The sequence below is a fragment of the Scyliorhinus canicula genome, chromosome 7 (assembly GCF_902713615.1).
Source record: "Scyliorhinus canicula chromosome 7, sScyCan1.1, whole genome shotgun sequence".
In the NCBI taxonomy this organism is placed as follows: Eukaryota; Metazoa; Chordata; class Chondrichthyes; order Carcharhiniformes; family Scyliorhinidae; genus Scyliorhinus; species Scyliorhinus canicula.
In genome coordinates this window covers 101,012,583-101,030,003 of record NC_052152.1, presented here as the reverse complement: position 1 = coordinate 101,030,003, position 17,421 = coordinate 101,012,583, and the positions used below count along the sequence as shown (strand labels likewise).

Below are 17,421 nucleotides of genomic sequence, written 5' to 3'. Positions count from 1 at the left end.
CCATACTTGTCCCCTATTCAGTGCATCAGCCCGAGTGCTTTCTCAGGAAGGTTTCCAGGTGTTCCCGAGGTTGGGTGCAGAGCCACATACCTTCCACTTGGCGGCCGATTCACCTGGCGGCCGTGGTGATTGGCAGACAGCGACGCCCACGCAGCCGGCCCCTCCCCTTCCCGCCTCAGCGGCTGCGTCAGGGTGACGCCGGGAGTCTCGCTCTGGCGCACAGGTAGTATTTGGGAGATTTCGCCATATTGAGAGCGGAAGCGGCGGCGTCGTTAGCCAACAGGAAGGAGGGGGACTGCGGCGGCTGGAGAGCCGGCCGAGGCAAAGGCGCGGTCGCCAGGCCCGGCTCGCTTCGCAGACGCTCTCGAGGCTCGGCGCTCGCGCCCGCCCCAGTTCCGGTGGAGCAGTCCCGGGCTGGAGCTCGAGCCCGAGCCGCCCGCCCGCTCGGCGCGCTCCCGCACCCGCTGCTCGCTCCCGGCGCCGGTCGTTGCCGGCGGCGGCGAGGCTGACGGGCGCGCGGTCGGGTCCGGCTGCGAAGATGCCGCTCGCTCAGCTGGTGGACCCCTGGCAGAAAATGGCTGTGGAGAACGAGAGAGAGGTAAGCGGAGTCAGTCACTCAGCCAGCCTTCACCTTTCAAATCTTCCCACTTCTCTTTTTTAAAAATCCCTCCTGTCGTGGTTAATTGTGAGGAGATTTTGGGGGGGGGGGGGGGGGGGGGGGGGGGGGGGGGGGGGGGGGGGGGGGGGGGGGGGGGGGGGGGGGGGGGGGAAGAGAGAGAGTTTGGATCGATCACCTTGTCGTCTTGTGGGGACAGGGTGGAAAGAGGTTTTGTCTTCCTGTCGGCTCAGAACTTGGCTGCGCTGCCAAGCGGGCTATCCCAGATCTGAGGAACATGTCCGGTCAAGCACTGTCCCGCATGCAACCAAATGTGTGGTTTGTCAATCTCTACTGGCAACACCCCCCCCCCCCCCCCCCCAGCCTCCTCATTTCAGTATTTCAATAATCTGGTCCCTCTTCAAGGTTTCAGCTCTTGAAAAGTATTTCCTTGGTTCTTTCGTATTTCTCCCCCCCCCCCCCATCGTTTTTAGATTTTAAACAGTGAAAACTTTTGTCAGCGCGTGGTTTCTCATGATCGTTCCTTTACCCTTAGCAAAAAAAAGCGAGCTGCTGTTGAATTAATTGGACAGGGCAAAGTGTAAACCGAACGTCTGACCGTCTATTCTTGTCCAGGGGTTTGTTGCAGAAAGTATCTCGCGCTTCCTTCGAATTGTTTTCTTTCCCCGATAGTTTTTGCAATGCAACTGCAAATCTGAATCTTTGCGATTTTCCACTGGATGCCTTTAGATCCTGTCTGATCAAAAACTGGATTATTTCAGTTTTTTTGTTTGTTAATTGTTAAATTCGGATCTAAAGTTTTACTTCCGTGTGTTTTTGCTATTGGTTCTGTGTGGCTGACATCAAAGAGACTTATAGATACCCATCCACGTGAGAAAAGTTACTTTGGAATGTGTTGTGTAACTTGCTGTCTAGCCTCATGACATGACATGTCTAAGGTTTGGAATACTTATGCAGAAAGGCGTAATCTTTATGTAGCATTATGGTGTTGGATTTGAGGTCTCGAAATAAGGTGCTGATACCAAGTCTTTTTCTGAATTCCAAATTTAAAGAGTGGGTGCTGTTTATTTAACAATTGGAGTGCAAAACAAAACAATTGCCAAAGTGAGAATTTATGGTATTGTTTTCTTTGTTCAATTGTGGGATTATTGCTGCAAATGAGTTAACGGTAGTGATTTGGTAATCTTGATATTATAAACTGATTATTTAAATTTTTAATAAAAGTTGACAGAACCACTTAGACTTGAAATGTCAGCTCCATTATCTCTAGATGTTGTCAGACCTGCTGAGATTGTCCAGCATTTTCTGTTTTTGCTATAAATATGAATTGCTATTCTGTATGCTTTATTTAGTAAAAAATGAGTGGTATATGTTATGGGCCAGGGTTTAGAGAACCCCAAAGTGTATCATGGGGTTCACCTGACCCACAACTTTTAATAGATTGTGGTATGGGGAGCACACAGCCCACTCTATAGGTGTGGTACAACAGAAATGGACAAGCATATTTTAAAGCAAAACAATGTTTATTCCATGAACTCAAGTTAACCTTTTTTAAAACATGCAGTGAATATCTTGGCAACCATCAATTCAAATACAACCCCCAAATAATCCTTAATAATTTCCCAAACAACATCCAGAAGACAAAAGAAACCCCTTTTAGCAGAAGCACATCAGGTTTACATTCACTACCTAAAACATTCATAATTCTGAATTCACCAAATTATCAAGAGATAGTATTTTCATGGCAGAGAGATCAACAGTACACCTGCTTTGTCTGGCTTGCTTCAACACTGAAAATAAAACCAAAACAACACAGACACACACCCAAGGTTTTCTCAAAGTGAAACTAAAAAGCAGAGCCAGAGCTCATCTCCACCCACACTCTGCCATCACTGCAGTAACATGAGCATCCAAACATTTCTTAGTGACATTCTCATGACACATACCACTTTGTATTTAGCTAGTTTAAAAGTTTTTGTGAGAAGAATTGACATGAAAGAAAATGTAATTTAATGTGTTACTAAATTAAGTGTTCTGGCTTTTCCCTGCAAACGCATGGGCATTGTGTTGTTTTGTGGGCTAGCATAACTGTTTCCCTTATCCTTGTATTGACTTTTGTATTTTGTTAGATACGGTACCCAATATATGCATAAATATAAATCAGAACTGCCATAAAATCTGCAGGAATGAAAGTGTGATAACTCCCTTTTTAATATTCTAAAAATCTTGTAAGATCTCGCTTACTGTGTACACTTTGCCTGAAATTGTTCACTAGATTTTTCAAGAGATGAAGCTTTTCCTCTATCTATTTTCTTGCCTCACAGTCACCATCGTTTCCCCTATGTAAACCTCTCTACAGCCAGAAACCAACTGAGGGCCCAAGCAGGGGCACTACACTACGTGACTTCACCATTCGATGTCAGGCTAGTATTGCTACACAGCATAACAGTTCTCTACAGTACGAGGTATACTTTGGAGCATTTCTCTATAAAAATTTGCATTGATTTTTTTAAAAATGCGAATGAGACTGATATGCATAATTAAAAGTCTAAACTGAGTGCTGGAGATGGTTAGCAATTGAAAATAGTAGATGCATTTGTATTTAGGATGGATGAAACACATATTTATTAGGGGGAAATTTTAAAATTGCACCCAGATACATCCATAACATTGAGTTTATATGGTCCAGCGCCACTGTTCATCCTGTAGATGCTGTTGTAGGCTTTTGAGAACTTGAATAGAATGCTGACTTGAGAAATAGTTGAATTTCTACTTGCATTGCTCATTAGCATTGCAATAGAATGTGCTTTTATACATTTAGTGAGTTGTGAATACTCTGAAGCTGAGACTAATTTACAAACTAGGCTAACTTCATTGACAGCTTGACTAAGTTTTTCGCAAATCATTCTCTGTCTGGATGGATGCTATTTTCTGGAACTGCTCTTCAGAGAACCGGCTAATTTAATAAACAGCTTGGAATGTAAGCTTATAATTAACCAAGGCAATAATATGTGCCTACTATTTTAAATTTAAAAACCTGTTTTTCACAAGAAGTCTCAGGGCTATGAAATGTATACTGTTGTGTGGATGGAATTTTGTGGACTGTTTGTCATAGAGAAAATGTAAATTGCTTGGTACTGTAGGCTAAATCTTCTTACTTGCATATTGTTAATTCCCTGGGATGGTGGGAATTCTGCTATGTAGGTATATAATGTTGTCTTGTTTGACATTGGTAGGGAGCCTGGATTATGGGTAGTTCTTGGATTTTTTGTGATTTGGCTTTTCCGGGCCTGTCTTGCAGCAGTGTTTAAAGTCCCATTTCCTATCCCTGTGCCAGGAATCTGGGTTCGATTCCTGCATTGGTCACTGTCTGAGCGGAGTTTGCACGCTCTCCCCATGTCTGCGTGGGTTTCCTCTGGGTGCTCCGGTTTTCTCCCACAAGTCCCGAAAGATGTACTCGTTAGATGAATTGACGTTCTGAATTCTCCCTCGTGTACCCGAAAAGGCGCCATAGTGTGGCGACTGGGAGATTTTTCACAGTAATTTCATTGCAGTGTTAATGTAAGACTACTTGTGGCATATTATTATTCTTATAACTAGTAAACAGCTGATCTGTGTAGGGGATAACAGCCATTGTTCTTTCACCTCCTATCTGTGACATGCAGTCACGGTTGCAATGCCTTCCCTCCATCAAAAGGCCAGAAGTGGGGTTATTCTTGTTCACCAATGGTTGGACAGTGTTCAGTACCACATGACGCCTCGATACTGAAGCCCTCAATATCTGTACACAGCAAGACCCAGACAACATTCAGCTTTGAGCTGATAAGTGGCAAGTAACATTCACAACACAAGTGCCAGGCAATGACCATCTCCAACAAGAGGGGATCTATTTGTTCCCTTTGACATTCAGTTACATTGTTGGTGCTCCATCAGCAATGTTCTATGGGTTACCATTGATTAGAAACTGACCTGGACATATTGTGGCTAGAGGAGCAGGTCAGAGACTGGGGATTCTGCGGCGAGTAACTTATCTCCTGACTGCTAAAGTCTGTTCACCATCTACAAAGCAGAAGTTAGATGTGTGATGGAATACTTTCTACTTGCCGAGATGAGTGAAACACCCAAGAAACTCAACACTATCCAGAACAAAGCAGCCCACTTGATCGTCACCATATTACCAACTCAAACATTAACTCCCTCCACCACTACCCGATCAAATCCCCTCAGAATCTTGTATATTTAAGATCACTTCTCATTCTTCTAAACTCCAATTGGAATAGGACTAACTTGTTTAATTTTTCTTCACAATATACGGCCCTCATCCCACCCCAATCCCAGGAATGAGTCAAATAAGGATCCAAAACTAGACGGAATTCCAGATGTGGTCTCAACAAGGCCCTATACAAAAGCAGTAATACCTCCCTGGTTTTATATTCCATTCCCCTTGCAGTAAATACCAACATTCCATTTGCCATCCTAATCATTTACTGTAACTGCAGCGAAGAAGGTGTTTCACCATTTTCTCGTGGGCAACAAAAGCTGACCTTGCCAATGGTGCTCACACTTTTTTCAGTATATAAAATGTATAAGAGAGAGGCAGAAATAGACATTGGATCACTGGAAAATGTAGCTGGACAAGTAGTAATAATAATAGCTTATTGTCAGAAGTAGGCTTCAATGAAGTTACTGTGAAAAGCCCCTAGTTGCTACATTCCGGCACCTGTTTGGGAGGCCTGTACGGGAATTCAACCTGTGCTGCTGGTCTTGTCCTGCATTACAAGCCAGCTGTCTTAGCCCACTGTGCTAAACCAGCCATTCTCATAAAGGAAACAATAGGAAATAACATAATAGGAATCAAAAAAATGGTAGACGAACTGAATAGTTACTTTGCACCAGTCTTCACGGTGGAAGACACCAGTGGGATGCCAGAGCTCCAAGAGAACCAGGGGGCAAAGATGAGTGCAGTGACCATTACTAAGGAGAAGGTTCTGGGAAAATTGAAAGGTCTGAAGGTGGATAAATTACCTGGACCAGATAGACTACACCCCAGGATTCTAAAAGAGATAGCTGAGGAGATTGTGGAGGCATCGGTGATTATCTTTCAGGAATCACTGGAGGCAGGAAGGGTCCCAGAGGACTGGAAAGTGGCTAATGTAACACCACTGTTTAAGGATTGGATTGGATTTGTTTATTGTCACGTGTACCGAGGTACAGTGAAAAGTATTTCTCTGCAAGCAGCTCAACAGATCATTCAGTACATGGGAAGAAAAGGGAATTAAACAGAATTCAAGAAAATACATGAATACATAATAGGGCAACGCAATATATACAATGTACTACATAAGCATTGGCATCGGATGAAGCAGACATGGATGTAGTGTTAATGAGGTCAGTCCATAACAGGGTCATTTAGGAGTCTGGTGACAGTGGGGAAGAAGCTGTTATTGAGTCTGTTCGTCCGTGTTCTCAGATTTCTGAATCTCCTGCCCGATGGAAGAAGTTGGAAAAGTCAGTAAGCCGGGTGGGAGGGATCCTTGATTATGCTGCCTGCTTTCCCCGGCAGCGGGAGGTGTAGATGGAATCAATGGATGGGAGGCAGGTTCGTGTGATGGACTGGGCGGTATTCACGACTCTCTGAAGTTCCTTGCGGTCCTGGGCCGAGCAGTTGCCATACCAGGCTGTGATGCAGCCCGATAGGATGCTCTCTATAGTGCATCTGTAAAAGTTGGTACGGGTTAATGTGGACATGCCGAATTTCCTTAGTTTCCTGAGGAAGTAAAGGCGCTGTTGTGCTTTCTTGGTGATAGCGTCGACATGAGTGAACCAGGATAGATTTTTGGTGATGTGCACCCCTAGGAATTTGAAACTGCTCACCATCTCTACCTCTGCTCCGTTGATGCTGACAGGGGTGTGTACAGTACTTTGCTTCCTGAAGTCGATGACCAGCTCTTTAGTTTTGCTGGCATTAAGGGAGAGAGTGTTGTTGCTGCACCACTCCACTAGGTTCTCTATCTCTCTCCTGTATTCGGACTCGTCGTTATTCGAGATCCGGCCCACTATGGTCGTATCGTCAGCAAACTTGTAGATGGAGTTGGAACCAAGTTTTGCCATGCAGTCGTGTGTGTACAGGGAGTAGAGTGGGGGGCTAAGTACGCAGCCTTGCGGGGCACCGGTATTGAGGACTATTGTGGAGGAGGTGTTGGTGTTCATTCTTACTGACTGTGGTCTGTTGGTCAGAAAGGGAGGCAGAAGGCAGGAAATTATAGGCCAGTTAGCCTGACTTCGGTCATTGGTAAGATTTTAGAGTCGATTATTAAAGATGAGATCGCAGAGTACTTGGAAGTGCATGATAAAATAGGACTGAGTCAGCACGGCTTCGTTAAGGGGAGGTCATGTGTGACAAATCTGTTAGAGTTCTTTGAGGAAGTAACAAAGAAGTTAGACAAAGGAGAACCAGCGGATGTGATTTATTTAGATTTCCAGAAGGCCTTTGACTAGGTGCTGCAGAGGAGACTGTTAAATTGGTAAGATCCTGGCATGGATAGAGGATTGGCTGACTGGCAGAAGGCAGAGAGTGGGGATTAAAGGAGTTTTTTTCAGGATGGCAGCTGGCGACTAGTGGTGTAACCTCAGGGGCCAGTGCTGGGACCACAACTTTTCACAATATGCATTTGATGATCTGGAGGAAGGAACTGAAGGCATGGTTGCTAAGTTTGCAGATGATACAAAGATCTGTGGAGGGGCAGATAGTATTGAGGAAGCAGGCAGGCTTCAGAATGACTTGGATAGGCTAGGAGAGTGGGCAAAGATGTGGCAGATGGAATACAATGTGGAAAAGTGAGGTTATGCACTTTGGAAGGAGAAATGGAGGCATAGACTAATTTCTAAATGGGAAGATGCTTAGGAAATCAGAAGCACAAAGGGACTTGGGAGTCCTTGTTCAAGATTTCTCTTAAGGTTAATGTGCAGGTTCAGTCGGCAGTTAGGAAGGCAAATGCAATGTTAGCATTCATGTTGAGAGGGCTAGAATACAAGACCAGAGATGTACTTCTGAGGCTGTATAAGGCTCTGGTTAGACCCCATTTGGAGTAGTGTGAGCAGTTTTGGGCCCCGTATCTAAGGAAGGATGTGCTGGCCTTGGGAAGGGTCCAGGTGAGGTTCACAAGAATGGTCTCTGGAATGAAAAGCTTGTCGTATGAGGAACGGTTGAGGACTTTGGATCTGTACTCATTGGAGTTTAGAAGGATGAGAGGGGATCTTGTTGAAACTTACAGGATACTGCGAGGCCTGAATAGAGTGGATGTGGAGAGAATGTTTCCACTTGTAGGAAAAACTAGAAGCAGAGGACACAATCATAGACTAAAGGGACAATCCTTTATAACAGAGATGAGGAGGAATTTCTTCAACCAGAAGGTGGTGAATCTGCGAAACTCTTACCGCAGAAAGCTGTGGAGGCTAAATCACTCTGTGTCTTTAAGACAGAGATAGATAGGTTCTTGATTAACAAGGGGATCAGGGGTTACGGGGAGAAGGCAGGAGAATGGGGATGAGAAAAATATCAGCCATGAATGAATGGAAGAGCAGACTCGATGGGCCGAATGGCCAAATTCTGCTCCTACGTCTTCTGGTCTTATGACATGAAACAATTAAAAGAAAAGGATCTGGTGATATTCCAGTGACACATCCAGCACACATCCTATTCATCTTGCCCCTTGCAGTTTGTCCTTTTTCTTATGTTTGCAATCCTTTTCTCAGTGTTCTCCTCTTGACTTTTCCTCTTTTTGCCTATTGTTTTACTTCACTCTTTTTGCCCTGCCCCGTCCAACCCTTGAGTAATTGAAGGCATGGAAATAACTAATTTGCATGTGGGGAGTAGGTAACATTTTGATTTGTTGTTCACAAAGCTCTCCAACACTTGCTTACATCCTGACTGGATTTGTTCGAGACGGATTAAAAGATTGATTGCTATAGTTAGTCAACAATTCCATTATTATATCACGTAACTACCAGGATGGTAGAAGGCAAACTAGATGGACAAAGTCTTTTTCTTTCATCTAGCAATGTCTATGTTTGTTCTTGACCCTATCTTGGGGAAGGAGCCCTTGACTATTTTGAATATTATTCTTTTTTTCTCTGCTTGCTTTGTTATTCAGCTATCTTTTTTTCTCAAGTCTCAGAATGTCAGCCTAATGCTATGATCCCAGTTGATGTTGTTTTTAAAATAAATTTAGAGTATCCAATTCTTTATTTTCAAGTAAGGGGCAATTTAGTGTGGCCAATTCACCTATCTTGCACATCTTTTGGGTTGTGGGGTTGAGACCCACGGAGATACAGGGAGAATGTGAAACTCCACACAGACAGTGATCCAGGGCTGGGATTGAACCCGGGTCCTCAGTACTATGAGCTAGCAGTGCTAACCACCTATGGTGTTGCAGGATGAGCTGTTGTCGGAGAATGAAATAGGGGAGGGCAATGTGTCTGATCTATACAAGGATTTGATGAAGAGGGAGGGTGCTGCAGTGGAGGGGATCAAGTGGGAGGAGAGATGTGGGTGGAGGCCTTACAGAGAGTGAACGCGTCCTTGTCGTATGAGAGGTTAAGCCTCATCCAGTTCAAAGTGGTGCAAAGGGCTCACATGATGGTGAGGATAAGCAGGTTCTTTGCGGGGGGTTGAAGACCAGTGTGGGTGGGGCATGGGGGCCTGTGAATTACATCCACATGTTTTGGGTATGTCCAAGACTGAGGGGGTTCTGGCAGGGTTAACCAGATGTTGTGTCTGAGGTTCTCGGTGTGGGGGTGGCGCTGAGCCCATGAGTGGCGATATTTGGTGCGCTGGGATTTTGGGGGAGGTGGGGTGGCGGTGATGGGGAGAGAGAGAGAGAGAGAGACCTTTGCCTCCCTGATGGTCCTGAGACAGATTTTGTTGTGTTGGCGGGACTCTGAGCTGCCGAAGACAGGTTTGTGGCTGAGCGACCTGGCAGAACTCCTGGGTTGGAGAAGATCAAGTTCGCTCTGCGGGAGATGTTAGAAGGGTTCACCCGGAGGTGGGAACCGTTCATTGATTTTCTTTTTCTTAAAGGAAAATTGAGAGTCAGCAAGGGGAAGGGTAAGGGTTAAGGGAGTTAAAATGGGGAAGGCAAGTTGTGAAGGGGTGTTATCAGGGTGGCTTAGGGACCTGTGGTTGATGGGTTGTTCTTTTGATATTTTGTGTATATGTGCCAAATGTAAAAAAAAACAATGCGTTTGTTTCTGTGGTGGACAGAATATCTATGCAGCATGCTATGGAGCAAACTAAGATCAGAAACCACATGGCGGTGTTGCACACCAAGGTAGAGCACAAATTAACCAGAATATTTTGATTAAAACAAAAACACAAGGTGGGGGGAGGCAGAGGTAGTCTGGAGGGTTATTTAGAATTCATCAGAAGGAAGAAGGAGAGAACGCAAATGTTGCCACTCATAGTTATTATGGCATAGGAGGGCGGTAATTTGCCCCCCCCCCCCCCCCCCCCCCCCCCCGTATTGCTTGTCCAATAACACAAATCCATACCCCTAGTTCCCGTAACATCAGCTAATGGGCACAGCTTTTCTTTGTCTACCTTATTTAAATCTGTAATAACCATGGACATCTCTTATCGAACCTCTTAATAGCCTTGGCTCTTAAGGCGAACATACCAGCTTCTTCAACATAGGTAAAATCTCTCACCCTGGAACCATTCTGATAAATTTCTGCACCCTTTCGAGAACTTGCATATCCTTCCTACATTTGGTGACCTGAGCTGGATGCGAAATTCTAGTTGTGGCCTGACGAGAACTTTACAAAAGCAGGTAAGTTATGCTGAAACTTTATACTCGGTATCCATGTTTATAAAGTTGAAGATCCCATATACTTGCTAACTCAAGTTATCCCCTCAATATATCCCTGTCATGTCAAGATCTATTCACATGAACCCCCAGGTGTCTCTGTTCCTGCACACTCTTTAGAACCACACCTTTTAGTCCATGTTGCCTTTCCCTATCCCTTTTGACAAAATGCATAGTTGCACATTTCACTGTATTAAATTCTGTCTGTCCATTCTGCCAGCCTACCTGTGTCCTATTATAATCGATTGATATAATTTTCACAGTTTGCCATTCCTCCACGTTCCGTGTCATCAGCAAAATTTGAATTTTACTTTGTCTTCCAATATCCAAGTCATCTATCTTTTAAAAAAAGCCCTGGTCCCAATGTTGATCCTTGGGAAACACCGCTGTCTGGTGTCCTGTAGTCTGTAAAACAACTATTTAACATGACTTGCTGTTTCCTGACCATAAGCCAATTTGTTTATCCAGTCTGACACCGACCGTTCTATTTCATAAACCTCAGTTTTATTAAGCAGCCTTTATGGGGTACTTTTGTCAAATGCTTTTGTAATATCCATCGGTAATATCTACTACATTTTCTCAATCAATCTTCTCTCTTACTTCAAACATTCAATTACCTTAGTCCAGCACAACCCGTCTTTACTATTCCAGAATTAATCTCCTTTAAGAACTCTAACCTTTCCAGGTGTCTGATTACTGTTTCTAAAACCTCATCCACCATTGATGTTAAACTGACTGGCCTGTAGTTTGCTAGGGATGTCTTTGTGTCCTACCTTGAAAGAGGCATCACATTTGCATTTTACAATCCTCTGCCACCGTCGCCAAATCTTGGGAAGATTGCAAGATTATGGCGAGCCTTTCTGCTATCTCTGTCCCACTTCTCATTGTATCCTGGGATCCACTTTAAACATCAATAACTCATTCCATTCACACATTTTCCTTTTGTTGGTCATATTTTTCTCTTTACTTGCACTTTCAACTTATTTGGCCTGATTCTTGCTTGAAGCATTCTTCCGGCAGGCAACATGCACCTTTTAAAAAATGTAATAATTTTCTTTATCTTCCTTTTCATCCAATTATTCTTTGCTTTCTTTCCCCTGCCTTTTCCTTTTTAACTGTCCCGAAGTTGCATCTAAAATATCTCCCCTGAAAAATGACCCATTCTTTCATTATAGTTTTCACTGTCAGTCTTTGGTTCCATTTTACCCTAGCTCGATGCCCCCTCATCCCATTGAAGTTAGCTCTCTTCCAATTTAGTTCTACTTTAGATTGTTCCTTGCTCATCTTCATTATTAATCTAAACTTTAGACATTTGGCCGACCTCATTCCCCAGCACTAGATTCAGCAGTGCCTCCTTCCTAATTGGACCAAGAACTTACTGTTCCAGGAAATTCTCCTGAACACATTTCTGAAATTTCTTCCTCTTGCCATTATCAATTGAGATAATGAAGTCCACCAATATCATACTCTATAGTTCTTGCACATCTTTGATCTCCCTGCAGATTTTCTCCCCTATCTTTCTCACTAATTGGAAGCCTATATAATAATTCAGTAATATGATTGTACCATTTTTACTTCTCAGCTCTAACCAAATGGGATTCTGCATTTGCCCTCACAATGGCATTCTTCCTGTCTAATACTACAATGTATTTGCTAATCAGTATTGCCACCACATCTTCCTATTTTTTTCTTCCCTATTTTTCCCCCAAACTTTTTGTCTCCTTAAATTCGGTCCTCACCATTTAACTGTTTTATTATTGCCATGACATCCTATTCTTACATGGCTATTTATGTTTATAGCTCACCAGGCTTATTGAGGGGCGGCACAGTAGCACAGTGGTTAGCAGTGTTGCTTCACAGCTCCAGGGTCCCAGGTTCGATTCCCGGCTTGGGCCGCTGTCTGTGTGGAGTCTGCATGTTCTCCCTGTGTCTGCGTGGGTTTCTTCTGTGTGCTCTGGTTTCCTCCCGCAGTCCAAAAATGTGCAGGTTAGGTGGACTGGCCATGCTAAACTGCCCTTAGTGTCTAAAAAGGTTAGGTGGGGTTACTGGGTTACGGGGATAGGGTGGAGGTGTGGGCTTAAGTAGGGTGCTCTTTCCACGGGCCGGTGCAGACTCAATGGGCCAAATGGCCTCCTTCACTGTAAATTCTATAATTCACGATGCTTGTACAAACTTAGTTCTAAGCTTATCTTTGTATTCCTCCTAGTTCTCCTTCGTCCACTGCTTTCTACGTCCTCTTCTAGTACTATCCAATATTATAATTTCTTTCTGCGCTTGTTCTACTGCATTCCAATTGTTTTAAAACTTCCCCAACCACAGTAGTGAACCCCCACATGAGAATAGTCCCAGTCTGTTGAGGTGCGACTCCCTTGTGAACACTAAAACATTTTGGTAGCATTTAGATTTGTCTGACAAGTGATGGTCGGTCTATTTTCCAAGGCAATCTACTCATTATGTATCCATTGCATGAGAATATTGATGAGCATAACACCAGAGTTGCTGCTTTTCATATACAGTTAACTGTGGGAAGCAACAAGTTTATGATCTCCCATTGAAAGTAGCAATCCTTGTTTATTTTGTTTCTGACTTGTCTGCTAGCAGACTATTCAGTAAAATGCAATTTGTTTTATTCCTCGTGGAAGATTGACCCTTTATTTTGAAGTTTTTCATAGCTGATGCTTTATCCATAATAATGCTTACTTTGTTTATTGATTCCTCTGCTAGAGTGGAAAACTGGAAGATGGGGGAGACAGTGATGTAGTGGTAATGTCACTGCACAAGTAACCCAAAGGCCCAGGCTAATGCTCTGCATGCATTCATAATCCCACCATGGCAGCTGGTGGAATTTAAATTCAGTTAATAAAAATCTGGAATTGAAAGCTAGTGTCAGTCATGACTTTTTAAAACTACCGTCCATTGTTGAAAAAACCTATCTGGTTCACTTTACAAAACGAAAATTCGATCTCTACCTGATGTGGCCTACATGTGACTCCAGACCCACAGCAATGTGGCTGACTCTTAACTACCCTCCGAAATGACCAAAGAAAACCCTGTTCAAGGGCTATTAGGAATGGGCAACAGATGCTGGCCTTTCCAGCAACACACTCATCCCTTGAAAGGACAAAAAAAGCATTTTGACCAGTTAAGCGCGTCTGAAGTGTAGTTACTATTTTAATGTACGAAATGCAGCAAGCTCCTACAAACAGCAATGTGATGAGTACCAGGCAATCTGTTTTTAATATTGTTTGTTAAGGGAGACAGATTGGAAATATGTCCTAGGCCCAACCATCTTCAGCTGCTTCATCAATGACCTTCCTTCCATCATGACATCAGAAGTAGGGATGCTTACTGATGCTTCTTGCACAATGTTCAACACCATTCATGATTCCTCAAATACTGAAGCAATCTATATCCAAATGTAGAAAGACCTGGACAGTATCCAGGCTTGGTTAATAAGCGACGAGCAGCATTCGTACCACACAACCGCAATCAATGACCATCTCCAACAAGAGGGAATCTAACCATCATCTCTTTGCATCCAATGGTATTGCCATCACTAAATCCTATACTATTAACATTCTGGGGTTACCATTGAGCAGACACTCAACTGGACTAGCCATATAAATACTATGCTACATGTGCAGGTCAGAGGTTGGGAATCCTATGGTGAGTAACTCACCTGACTCCCCAAATCCTGTCCTCCATCTCCAAGACACAAGCCAGTAGTGTGGTAGAATGCTCTTCACTTGCCTGGATGAGTGCAGTTCCAACAGCACTCCAAGCTCGACACTATTCTGAGTAAAGCAGGCTGCTCGATTGGCACTCCATTTACAAACATTCACTCTCTCCACCACCGGCACGCAGTGCCGCATGTGTGTACCATTTACAAGATGCGCTGCAGGAACTCCCCAAGACTCCTTAAGCAGCACCTTCCAAACCCATGACTACTACCGTCTAGAAGGCTAAGCACTGGACAGACATGGGAATGCCACCACCTGGAACATACCCTCCAATTCACTCACCACCCTGCCTTGGAAAAATATTGCTATTCCTTCATTGTTGCTGGGTCAAAATCCTGGAACCCCCTCCCTAACAGTGCTGTGGGTAGATTGACTCCAAATGGACTGCAGCAATTCAATAAGGCAGCTGTTCATCACCTTCTCGAGGGCAATTCGGGATGGGCCATAAATGTTGGCGTAGCCAACGTTGCCCACATTCTATGAATTTAAAAAACTTGACTCGGCCAAGAATGTTGCCAGTGAACCAGGGCTGCTATTTTGCTGACTAGCTTGGTGAACTCAATGTTGTTTTAACTGTATTCAGATGATTGGTATTGATTGGGGAGTAAAGATTAACAGACTGCTGGTGCTGCACCAATACCGATTGGTTCCAGCTTTGTGCAGCAGAAGACTGACAATGTATGATCAGATTAAAAAGGTAACTGGTCCATCAGCCAAATAAAAGTTATTTTGTAAACAAAAGGTAATGCAGGTCCTTACCAAATGCAAAAAAAATAGTTGGAAAGGTGGGTACAACACTGCTTTTAGTTGGGCTGTAGTTGTACTCTATATTGTCAACTATATAGAGAGACTGCCTGTCAGGGTAGGGCTGGATATTGAGCCTGCAGTGCAAGAGCTTAGCAAAGCTATTGGCAGGTCTCCAATGGTGCTACACTGCTTGAGCTAATCTAGCACAGGAAACCAACTGTGTAGCATCTGCACAAACTTGTCTCTGCTGGAGGGAGGGGACAGTGCCTAACCTCAGGGATTATAATAATACCATAAGCACATATATGTATATATAGGCTAAACAGGCACTTGCGCTTACTCTATTGTTCAAAAGATCATGGGTGATCTGTTTGTGACTTCAACATCACATTCTGCACCCCCAAATATGTTTTGACTCCCTTGTTGGTCAAGAATCTCTCTACCCTGTCTTTGGAGGACTTTGTGGGGTTGACAGAACTGAGTTTGCTGTTGTAGTTTCCAGTGCCTAGGTCAATGCTGGGTGGTCAGTCTTTATGTTTACTTCGTAGAAGTTTGATACAACTGAGTAGCTTGCTGTGTATCTGGCGTCACATGTGGCCAGACCAGGTGAGGACTGCAGATTTCCTTTCCCAAAGGGCACTCGCTGGGCTTTTTATGAAAATGGTTTAATGGTCATCATTAGACTTTTAATTCCAGAAAGTTCTTGGATTCAACTTCCGTATGCTGTGGTGGGATTCAAATCCTGGTCTCTAGAGTGTTACCCTGGGTCCTTTGATCACCAGTCCAGTGACGACACCGCTATGCCAAGGCCTCCTGCAATGTACTACAGTTGTAGTTACAGGGAATGTTATGCATTGTTTTAGTGCAGTGAGAGGAGCAGGGGGTTGGCCCAAAGGTGAAAAGTTTTGGGGGATATTTTTTTAATAAACATTTTATTCAGTTATCAAATATACACAGTAATTGCATAGTGACAAAGATTTATACATATATATATATTATATATTACATATTTTTTAAAAATGTGAATCAAGAGTAAGAAAGTCATTAACGAATACAGTGGAACAAGAAACCCCTATTACTAAACTAATCCTCTCTAACTCAAACCCCCCCCCCCCCCCCCCCCCCCCCCCCCCCCCCCCAAAGCCTCAAACGTGTCCAGGTCCTTAAAGAAAGTAACAAATGGCTACCATCTCTGGTAGAATCTTCCACCGAGCCTCTTGTTATGGGCCAGGGTTTAGAAAACTCCAAAGTATATCATGGAGTTCACCTGACCTACAACTGTTTATAGATTTTGGTTATGATGAGCATAAGGGCCTGCCTTTCAGGTGTTATTCAACAGAGGCCTTTAAGCACTTTTAATTAAAAAAAAGTTTTATTCTACAAATTCAGTTAACATTTTTATGAATACGCAGTAAGCATTTTTATTGATTAGAAACATAAATACCCCACACAACTACAGTACTCTATGTAAAACCCTTAATGAATTTCCCCCTTAAGCTGTTCCAATTTAATAACAAGATCCCATTTGTTATGGGCCAGGGTTTAGAGAACCCCAAAGTGTATCATGGGGTTCACCTGACCCACAACTTTTAATAGATTGTGGTATCGGGAGCACACAACCCAATCTACAGGTGTGGTGCAACAGAAATGGAAAAGTATTTTTTTTAAAGCAAAACACTGTTTATTCTATGAACTCAAGTTAACCCTTTTAAAACATCTTAGCAACTGTCAATTCATATACAACCCCCAAAGGATACAACACTAAGTAATCCTTAATAACTTCCCAAACAACATCCAGAAGACAAAAGAAACACCTTTTAACAGAAGCAGATTAGGTTTACATTCACTACGGAGAACATTTATAATTCTGAATTCACCAAATGATCAAGAGATAGTCTTTTCATGGCAGAGAGATCAACAGTACACTTGCTTTGTCTGGCTTCAGCTCCAACACTGAAAATGAAACCAAAAACTCACTCTATAACAGCCTGCTCAAAAACAAAGTAAAAAGCTGACAGACAGCCCAGCTCCACCCACACTCTTGACATCACTGATCACGCATTTCTTAAAGGTACATTTCTTTAACACTTATTTCTTAAAGGTGCTCTCACATGACACATTGAACCAGAAAACCATTTTCGAAGATGTGGCACAGCATATGGCACTCTTACTGTCTTTAAGACCAACAAATGGATACTCTTGTGTCCTTTCCAAAACAGCACGGTTGCATTCCTTCCAGAAAGCAGTTATCTCTTTTCAGTTATCATGTAATCTGGAAACAGCTTTTAAAATGCAGATATAGAGACAAGACTTCTCCGCCAGCAGCCAAATGTGAAAACAAAAGCAAAAAAAGTCAGCCACCAAAACAAGCCCGAAACAAAAGTAAAACCCACAGCCCAGCTCCACCCACACAATGACATCACTGAAGCCATGAGATAAGACAAAATATTTCTGA

General features: G+C 43.3%; 1 protein-coding gene across 3 annotated transcripts in view; it reads left to right on the top strand.

Moving 5' to 3' along the window:
• Positions 1 to 384: 384 nt before the first annotated feature.
• LOC119969227 (ribosomal protein S6 kinase alpha-3) overlaps positions 385 to 17,421 on the top strand; it is a 123,769-nt gene continuing 106,732 nt past the window's right edge. For 2 of the 3 annotated variants that reach the window (XM_038802554.1, XM_038802553.1), the window contains exons 1-2: positions 385 to 598; positions 2,941 to 3,081. In XM_038802554.1, coding sequence (XP_038658482.1) covers positions 539 to 598; positions 2,941 to 3,081 — 201 coding nt within the window. In that variant the 5' untranslated portion in view covers positions 385 to 538. The remainder of the gene's footprint in view (positions 599 to 2,940; positions 3,082 to 17,421) is intronic. The other variant, XM_038802555.1, reaches the window with a different exon arrangement.